The sequence below is a fragment of the Cavia porcellus genome, unplaced genomic scaffold (assembly GCF_034190915.1).
Source record: "Cavia porcellus strain 051 isolate PalLab524CR breed Dunkin Hartley unplaced genomic scaffold, mCavPor4.1 scaffold_14, whole genome shotgun sequence".
Lineage (NCBI taxonomy): Eukaryota > Metazoa > Chordata > Mammalia > Rodentia > Caviidae > Cavia > Cavia porcellus.
In genome coordinates, this window is record NW_026947497.1 from 633258 (window position 1) to 644135 (window position 10878).

Sequence of the window (10878 nt, forward strand, 5' to 3'; positions counted from 1 at the left end):
AGACAGATAAGTGAATTACTTGAATCATTTAATCCTCAGTCTTTCCTACTTTATAACCTACAAATACATATTCCTTATGCATATGAGAACACTGAATTATAAATACCATTCATTATTAACCCAGAAAGCCTTTGTATACACCACAACTAGAGTTTTGATGATGTTCACTTAATTATATATTCTAACATGTTTTGTCTTATAAATTTAATACCTACACTGAAGTTTTCTTACTATCTATCATGTATTCACATGTCATGATTCATTGCTGTAAAGGCTTGAATAGGTTCTGTTTTGCCTGAGGAATTTCTAAATACTTTTGTAAGTATTTATATTACTGAATTATTATTCCTCATTGTTTTAGTAATTTATAAATGGCATTATGAGTTTGCAGTTATATAGTTGAAAAACTGTAAAGAATAATGTAATTATAATTTAAATATGAAAGTCTTAAAAATTTATCTTTGCTTGAAATTGTTGAAGTTTCCAATTTATATATCTATCAATCTGTCTTATTGTTAATATTTTAAACATTAAAAATACAAATAGTATGGGCTGGAAATTGACTGTACTATCTACTGGTCTTTAATAATTAAATCAAATAGCAGCTCGTTTCTCATTTGTGAAAAACGTACGTTCTTAGACCTGGGCATTGATCTTTGTTGAGTAAAATCAAACTCAAAAAAACCAATAGTCTACCTCTGCTCTACAAGTTGCACACATACATTCTAATATTTGTAAGTTGAGTTAATATTCGAATACAGTAAGTGTAAAATTTTGAATGTAGTGTATTTACACTAGCATGGCATGCACAAAAGCCTCTCAGGTGATAATATAGGAAAGCTAATGAACATGATGATGGTTTTATCCCAAATAAACTATATGGAAAAATGCAATGTCACAGTGATGAATGAATTTATTCTTCTGGGCGTCACAGATTGTCCTGAGCTGCAGGCTCCACTCTGAGCTATTCCTCATTTTCTACATCATATCACTATTGTAGAACACCGGTGTGATCTTTATCACCCAGGTGGACATTAGGCTTCAAATGCCCATGTGATTTTTTCTGACACCTGTCTCTCACTGATCTTGGCTACTCTACAGCTGTGGGCCCCAAAATGCTGCTAAATTTTTTGTGTAGATTCAAATACAATGTCCTACCATAGTTGTGTCACACAATTTCTTTCTTTCTTGTATTAGCCATTTGTAAAGTTTTCTTTCTCTCTGAAATATCTGCAATACTTTTAATGATTCTAATTTGGTTACTTTTTTAAAAAGTAGAATTCTTTATCTTCCTTAAAAGATCAATTGTTAAAATATGTAATATGTCAATGTGAGTGTGGAGCATTTTTGGGCCATTTGTTTGACATAAGTGAACATATTCATTATGATAATCATTGTACTCTCAATCTTAAAAAATTTACTCAATCTTAAAAATTTTAGGTTTTGATTTGTCCAAAGTGGCTGTATGTACTAAATCAATGACCGTTCAGTTTTTACTGATAGGTTTTCTCAGTGTATGCAAAAACAATGACCTTATTTGTAATGGAAATACCCAACACATATTGCAGTCTGGGAGATAATACAGTGCTTACATGCTATTATGCTGTTGCTCCTTTTCTGATGGGTTAGGGTTTCTCAATTTTGATCACCACTGACTGTGTATTGCATTTCTCCTGAATCTTGTCTGACTGCATTTATTGATCATTTTGTTGTGAGAAGCTAAATTATCACCTCACAAATGGCTTTATGCTGTGTTTCTAGGACAAGTGAGAACTGACTCACAGGCCAGCATAAAGTCATGTGTTCCCAACATAGTTGTTCCAAATCCAATGACTTTCTGCTTGTTTTATATTACTTTGCTTAATATCTCAAGAGTTTTATTCAGTCTAACAGAATCTAAAGTATTTGGCTGGTTCAATACCAACAAATAAAATAATATGTACAGCCACATAAAATGGGTTAAAATATTTCATCACATACTATCATGTAAGGGTAATTATTATCAAAATTAGAGAATCAGAGTGAATTCTAACTTGGTAATTAGAAATATCAGATAGCAATAATATCACATAGTTATTTTATGCTGTAAGCTAGGCATTCTCATTATCTACATTGCACCAATAGGGTAGCTTCTACAGTGGTCTTACCACAAGGCTTATTCTTCTGAAGACAAAGAAAGGACTATGAAAGATAATGTGTAAATTATCTAAATTTATCAAACCATAAAATACTAGAGTCAGCTTTTAAATTCAATGGTCATGCATCAAAATACATGTGCTTAAAAATCACCCACTATTTTCTCTTACTGTTGTTTTTCTGACTTCATGAGAGTATGCTCTTTATAATGAATCAAACTGTAGCATAAAATGACCCCCTCCCAGCCAGTATACCTCAGTTTCTTACTTGTACAGGTGATAGTTCCTGTTGCAGTTCCACTTGCTTCTGTTGCATTGAAAAGCTGGTTAGTGTGATGCATATGGTAAGAATCAATCAGTGACATCCCAATACTCTACTTCTGTACTTCCCCTTTCAACCCTATAAAAGGCTCCCTCTGTGAGTCTTTGGGTTTCATAATTTGGGACTGATCCTAATCAGTACTCACTGACATAAATAAATCGGCCTCAAAGTCCTTGGTGTCTTTTCAGTGTTTCTACTTATTATTGTATCTGATGCATTGGTTAGGAAGAGGAATCACATTGAAATCTTTGGTCACTTTTCATGGGCCTCATGGCAGAGCAAAGACTACTCTGAGTTCCAAAGAGAAGGCACACCCTCAAGATTTCTCAAGTTTCCTTCTCAGAGGTCTGCAAGAGGATTCCTATGTCTCCTCTGAGCAACTCACATAAGACGCAAAAAAGGAGGATGCTGTCTGTCTGTCTGTCTGCCTGCCTGCCTGCCTGCCTGCCTGCTTTTGGTAAGACCCTCCAGAAGCTCCCCAGTTATTCTTCGAATCCTGCTCAATTTCAGCAGAAAAAGAACTGGATCACATGATGAGTCAGGGCACTCTCAAGGAAAGGTGATTGGGATGCTCAACCTGAGTAGAGAGCATGCTAAATAAATGTGTGAGTTGCTGGAATGGAGAGCATAAGTCATAGATTATTTTATCTGTGCACCAAGGTTGGGAAGCACTGATTGCAATGGGTGATTAGGACTTCACTTTCAGTTCCACAGCAATCAACAGAAGTCATAAAATAGGCCTTACTTCCTCCTGGGTAAAGTCACATGAGAGGTACAGCCAGGCAGGCATTTGAACGGTCTTTCTCTGTGGGCACCTACCCTCTTCCTGTTGCACTATTAATTAAGGATACACAACACACACATAGGGAGCCAGAAATGGGAACTTATTAGTCAAAAGCCACAGTCCCTAACTGCAAGAAAAAAGGTCTTTTGGTGTTCAAAATGAAATCAAACAAATCCATGCATCTCAAAGTAAAAATGTTTGAAAAGCTCATTCTTCCTGAGGATTCTACTCCTTCATTACAATGTGATATGTTGGAGGCATTGAAGCTGGATATTTACTTAGGGGATGGCTCAGATATGACCCTAACCAAAACGAAGAACACCCAGGTCAGCCATGTGAAGAAGTTGCTACAACCCAGGAAAATACCAAATTCCTAGACAATCCAAGCAATGAGTTGCTAGTAGAGGGGCTGAAACTGACATTATCCTTCCTAGGGTATAAATAAATATGCTGCATTGGTTGAGCAATACCATTTCTCCAATCGAGAGAGTAAGGGCTCCACCTGACCCCAGATTTGTCTTTTCTTTATTTTTTATTCTCTCATATTCCTTCACCCCAAGAACCTCAGAATCCACATGGGTTGTGACATATGGTGCCTGAATATGGACTGGATAAGAGATTGTGGTGAAGGGGACACTTTCCATGTGTATGCAACTAGGGGGAGAAATGCATTGGTACAAGTCAATAGTCATCACAGGAGTGTATTGATATTGGCTTCATCAGGTGTAAAGAGTGGGGCACTGAAGCTCCCTTATTCCCACGACCAGTTATAAACAGGCCTTTGAGAAACCCCTCCCCCCAATAAAAGGGGTATATTGACTATATCAGCTGTCTAGCTATGGGAAAAATGAAAGAGTTTTGCCCTAGAATAAGATACACAATATTATGGTGGTGGGAGGCAGGATCAAGGAATGTTTACTTTGGGGTCACTTTTGGGCCTTCCCCTTTTCCCCTACTGTGACCTCCTTTTTCCTTTCCCAGTGCGCATGACAAAAAGGTCCAATCAGCTCCTTGCACATCATCAATGCCCACCATAAGAGCCAACCCCAGTCATAGGTTATATGTATATCCCATACCCCACATTCTGGTCAGAGGAAGCTAGGCTGTCCATGGCCATAGACTCCTTTCCACATCCTTGGAATAAAGGTCAGTATTTAACTTTATATCTTTCTTTTTTATTGTGCCAAAAACTCTAACAAGAAACATATTTGAAAGAATCACAAATGTATGAGGATCTGTTTGTTACATGCTTGATTCCAGTATTTACATTCCTTCTGTGGATCTGGATTAGACACGATCTTAATAGTTGTAAGCTTCTTGAGACAATCACAATGGAACTGGCTCTAGGCACTATTTTAGAATCAAGTCCTAAACAGGGGAAAGGTGACAGCAGGATCACCAGACCACAACCCTGGTAACCTTAACGGAACCAAAAGCAGTAACTCCTGCCTTTTCAGCTCAAACAAAACTTTCCTTATTACAAATTGTAACTTCAGCTTCTCAAGGAGTAGAGATGTTTTCTCTGTCTCCCTTTCAACCAGTACTAGAGGAAGCCAGACACAGAAGGAAGTACATGGAGGGTTTTCAACACATTTACCCACTTACAGAACCTTGGGTCCCATTAATCTGAGATAAATTATATTTCATCATGAACCCATAGAGTTCAAGTCATTAAAAGAATTAAAAAAGGTTACCATCACCTGTGGTCTTAAAGCCCCATTTATCTTAGGTTTCTTATAGCTCCTAGAACAGTAATGACATCCCCAAATGATTGGAAAGGCATTGATAAAATATGGGGATTATTTGTTGTGGAAAGGAATTTTTTTTTAATTCTGCATGGACTAGGCCATGCCCAATGCCCCTCAGAACATAGCTCTTACAAAAGATATGTTGATCAGAAGAATATGTCTTTGCTGCTATGGGCAAACAGATTGCTTTTGATACACATATGTGTGACCAAGTTAGAATGACAGTCGCTTGAGCTAGGAGAGAACTCCCTTCAAGGAGGAAGGATCTCCCTGAATTTGACATCTATTTATCAGGATTTAGATGAACCATTTCAAGATTTTGCTGCATGCTTATTACAAGCTAGTGACAGACTTCTCTAAGTGACAAAATAGTGAGTAAATTAATAGCTCAACAACTATGTTTTGAAAATGCAAATAAATTATGTAAAGAAGCTTTAGGAGACCACAAAAGGTTACCTACACTGTCTGAGATGATTCAAATTTGTGCAGATATTTGCCCCTCAATGTATAGGGGGATGATTTAGCAGCAGCTCTCATTCAGATCATAAACCCACAGCCTAAAGGAAAGAGAAAATCCAAGTTACTTGTTATCATTGCAGGGAGGACATCTTGCTCAAACTTGATTTTTGCTGCACCTGTGGTGGCAGTACAGTCATTGTTTGTTTCTTCTATAAAACTATCTCATATCTGTACAAGGTGTTATCAATGATATCATTGGGAAAGTGACTGTAGAGGAACAATACATATGGAAGGCTGGCCCATTTCGTGAAACTTCCACCAGGGCCTGCCTGGGCCTCATCAAACAATGAGGGTGCTTTCCTTAATTCCTCTCCAGCCTAACACTCTGCTGCCAAGTATGTTTCTGATATCTGGCAAGCAGGAAAAAATAGCAGAGGCTTGGCACTCAGTTCCTCTTCCAAATTCAAACACAGTCCTGAAATGGGACCCCAAGTTATTCTTACTGGAGTCTATGAGCCTTTGTCTAAAGGAACAGTGGGTCTACTACTAGGTTGTTGCAGTCTCACATTAAAAGGTCTTCAGGTTTTTCCATGTGCCATTGAGGCTGACTACACAAGAGAAATCAAGGTTATGGTTCAAACTACTCAGAACACAGTTCAAATCACACCAGATTCTCATATTGCTCAATTGGTTATTCTCTTAACAAAAATTGGAAAACCTACAAACAAGGAAAGGGGATCTAAGTGTTTTAGGTCTTTCGATGTGTATTGGATTCAACAGCTTAAGTAAGATCATCCTGAGATGGAATTAATATTGAAGGAAAGACATTTATAGGACTTTAGATATAGGAGTGGAGATTTTGGTTATTTCCCCAAAGCACTGACCAATGGCATGGGCTTTGGATGTGCCAACTACAGGTCTACAGGGTGTGGGCAATATTTCTCACCATAATAGAGCTGCAAAATTGTTACCATGGAGGGATGCAGAAGGTCATTTTGGATATTTTCCACCTTATGTCCTCTACCACATACCAGTTACTTTATAGGGTACTGATGTATAATAAATGATAAGTGGGCATTTCTGTTTAGCCCTAACTATTTGGTGACTCATCAGATGTTACAACAAGGTTTTCTTCCCACTCAAGGATTGATTAAAAACAATCAAGGAAGGAGAGGACCCCTTCTAATAAACCCAAGGAAGAACCACTTTGGCACAGGATACTCACTTTCACATTCTAAGGTGGGACTTGATCTCTTCTACTACCTGATCCAATCTAACTTCAATGTCTGGTGATTCTGTTTGAGTTGATCAGTGGCCCCTACCTCAGAAGCTAATAACAGTTCATTCACTGGTTAGTGAACACATGATGGCAGGATATCTAGAACCTCCAATAGCCCTTGGAATAACCCAATTATTCTTAATAAAAATAATTAAGGAAATGGAGAGTATCACAAGATTTGTGGGATGTCAATAAGACCATGGAAGCTATGAGAGCACTTTTAACAAATTTAACTAGTCCTGTATCCATTCCTTTGCATTTTTCTCCCATGGTGATTGATTTAAAATATTGGTATAGGTATAGGTATTGGTATAGGTTTTAATAGGCATGAAACTAAACAGAAAACTGTTCAGAGATGGAGGGAGGCTTTGGAAGTTGAGGAATGTGGCTCAGATGACCGCTTAATAAAATGTGAAGAATATGATGATGGAGAGCATGACTGTATATTCTTGGATCTTCCTTATGCAAGAGTCACACCACAGGAAACAGAAAACCATATAACATCTGAAAATAGAGCTGCAGCAGGAAAGCAAGAAGTTCGGGACAGTGCCTTTTGGAATGGCTGCAGAGATTATTACCAGCTCTTTGACAGAGATGAAGATAGTTCAGAATGTAGTGATGGGGAGTGGTCCTGCTTCTTTGCCTCATCGATTTTCTGGTTCAGAAAAAGATCAGTCCTCAAGTGATGAAAGCTGGAGACTCTGCCAGGAAAAGATAAGAATGAACCTGAGCTGCAGAGTGATAGCAGTGGCCCCGAAGAAGAAAACCAAGAATTATCTCTGCAGGAAGGGGAGCAGACATCCTTGGAAGAGGGAGAGATTCCTTGGCCGCGGTACAGTGAAGTCAATGAAAGCAGCAATGATGAGGGAAATGAGCCCGCCAATGAATTTGCACAGCCAGAAGCTTTCATGTTGGACAGTAACAACAATCTTGAGGATGACTCCAGTGTGAGTGAAAACTTGGATGTGGATTGGAGTTTATTTGACGGCTTTGCAGATGGCCTTGGAGTTGCTGAAGCTATTTCTTATGTGGATCCTCAGTTCCTCACCTGCATGGCACTGGAAGAGCGCTTAGCCCAGGCTATGAAGACTGCACTGGCACATTTAGAGTCCCTGGCAGTGGATGTGGAGGTGGCCAATCCACCAGCCAGTAAGGAGAGCATCGATGTCCTGCCAGAGACCCTTGTTCTTGAAGATCACACTGCTATTGGTCAGGAGCAGTGCTGTCCAATCTGTTGCAGTGAATATATAAAGAATGATATAGCAACAGAGTTACCCTGTCACTGTTTCTTTCACAAACCTTGCGTCTCAATTTGGCTACAGAAGTCGGGAACATGCCCTGTGTGCCGCTGCCATTTCCCACCTGCAGTTATTGAAACGTCTGCAGCTGGTTCCTCTGAGTTTGAGCCTGATGCCCCACCTTCAACTGACAGCACTGCAGAAGCCCCCTAAACCTTAACAGTGGAAATGAGATCAGTCTATCAAAATAAATCTTCAAATTTCTTCTAAATCTGATGTGCAAATAATTATATATAAATATATTAAAATGCTATATATAGTCTATGCCATAGTTTAGAAAGAGAATACTTTCTAAACTGAATTTAGGTTTGCAGAAGTACTAAACATTTTCAAGCTGAATGTTAAAGCAGTGCATCATTTTATTTAGTTGAATATGTTGATATTAATTGTAGAGTCAAGCTTATCAGTTAATTCTTTCCAAAAGAGTCATTTATGTGGCACCTGTTACTGGTTTTGTCTAAAGAACTGCCACTAAGAGATTATAGTTAAGCTCTCCTGTTCTCATCAAATGTGAAGACTGTGATCACAACAGCAGTAATGTTTGATCTCATTGGAAATAAATTATAAAGCATGTTTTTCACTGGGCCCTTTGTTTTTGCTGTACTGAAACTTTTTGATTCATAATACTGAGATTTTTAGAAATGTATCTACTTTTCCTTCTTTGTTTACCATTGGGATTTTTCAATGCCAAAGGCTAAAATTATGGCCAGTATATCGCATAATTTAAAATCTTACATACAATCCTCCCTAAAGTAGGTTGTAAATTATTTAATAAACAGTGGGAGTGCTTACTGTAAAGATGGATAAAGTATATGAAGATTTTGGTGTGTCAATTCTTGGTATAATGAGGTAAATTAGATGGCCTTATGAAATAGGTTGATCTTAACTCAACCTGTTTGTACTCGGTTAAAATTATACTTGAAAGTCCAGAGCACTACTGGCATATTTACTCAGTAAGTATTGGATTTATTTAGTTTCAAGTGATTTTGGTTTTGAAATATTTTGGGGAGTTCTAAAATTTTGCACAGGGTCATCTTTAGCTATCTAACCCCAAACCAGAATTGCACAGCTTATCTTACTTAGGTGATCACACACTGTAGGCAGGTTTGTACAAGTATGGACATAATAGTTAACTTCAGATGTGGTATGATAATCAACACTAGAAAACAATGGCTTTTAGGATATCACATTTGAGCAGTAAAATAGTAAAGCACATAGTGAGTGTACATCCATCCAAGTGGTCCATCAACAAGTTTAGTTTAAGGAATATTTCTATGGCTTTCCAAATGCAGAATTTCATTTTATTTGTGTAATTTTCTGAGTATTTCTATTTTGTGTCTTTTTTTTTCCATTCTTAAATGAATTTTCACTGTTGCCACATTTGAGGCTTAAATATAAGGAACATAACACTTGCATTCTAATTTTTGCATATATTGTAAATGTGTCTGGTATTTACAGCAAAATACTGTGTATCCTTTTATGGGTAAAACAAAAGTGAACATTTGCATGCATGTAATGTGGTGAATTTGTAATTTAGGGGTTCTTTGGGGCTTCTGTGACTTTGGAAATGCTTACATTCAGGCCTTAATGTTGCATTAGCTAGCATGTTTTCCTTGGGATGTATATAGTCACTGTTGTATAAACTAATCTTTGCCCGTTTTCTACTATGTGATCTTTCCATACCATATTTCATTGATGATCATTTAGTGTCAAGGAATCAGTCGCATTAAAATTAATTCTCATGTGTATATTGTGGGAATTCGTGGCTAGTATGATTTTTTGTTTGTTTCCTTTCAAGTAGTGTTGATCAGTCGTGACACTGGTTAAACTTACATACTGAAGATCTGTTTGTAATAAGCCACACATTATATTTGGACAGTATTAAGGTACCTTGTTTTTTTTTTTTTTTTTTTTTTTTCTCCTAGATAGCAGCTATCCCAAAGAATACATGTGTTTCTTTTTTCTTGCAAAGATTTAGCAGTTATCTGCCAGTTGTTAGGAAGTTTTGGTTGCAAGCTCAACTAGCAGTGTTGGAAGCTGAATTTAAGATAGCCATTGTGCTTTTTTACTTTCAATCTGTTACTGTCTTGTATTATTGACTCCCTACTATTTACAAACAGCTGCTACAAAGGCGAAAGTTAAAAAAATAGTTGGTTTAAATTTAAAGAAGATTGAAGTTTTGTTGTAACAAGTCTGTATAAGCTGAGACTAACACATTCAGACCCCAAAATATTTGATCTTGCCTTGGATCCTTTTGAAAAAAGAGTTAAGAATATCTGAAGGTAAATTAGAAATAAGTATGAATATTAATAAAGTATCATTTATTTCTCTTATTTTATGTTGTGATTTGACCTAATTCTATTTTTCTGAATATTGTCTTATTTTATGCAATATGAATGCTGATATTTAAAGTTAGACTCATGTGTTTTCTGTTGTTTTTTGTTTTATCTTTAAGCTAGCTCTTGTTTGTGATCTGGACTCATACATAAGCTGTTAAATACATATGAACTGTTAAAATGGAATGCAAGTTTTTTGAAAGCCCAGTCTAAATGTAATGATTGGTTTATTGTTCTACAATGCCAGCCCATCATTTTCAGTGTAAATCATAAACAATAAACAAAATATACTCGGTGGTCATTTCTAATTTAAAAAATAAAATAAAATAAAATATTGGTAGTGGTTGTCTCCTGAAAACATGCAAACCATGGCACTTTTTCATATTTGTGTTACAACATCCAGCAAAGACATATTGTGCTACAAATTATAGAGTTTCAAACTGATAAGCTAGTGACCTTGACTGATCTTAAGACTATACTTGGTAATATTAATTGGCTCTGCCCAGATCTTAAGCTA

General features: G+C 37.0%; 1 protein-coding gene across 1 annotated transcript; it reads left to right on the forward strand.

Moving 5' to 3' along the window:
• The first annotated feature begins 5794 nt into the window (after positions 1–5794).
• LOC100725381 (E3 ubiquitin-protein ligase Praja-2-like) lies at positions 5795–10662 on the forward strand. The gene is given in 4 exon segments (XM_063224403.1): positions 5795–5843; positions 7025–7359; positions 7361–7421; positions 7424–10662. Coding segments are annotated over 4 exon segments (1200 nt in total). The 3' UTR covers positions 8179–10662.
• Positions 10663–10878: the final 216 nt, after the last annotated feature.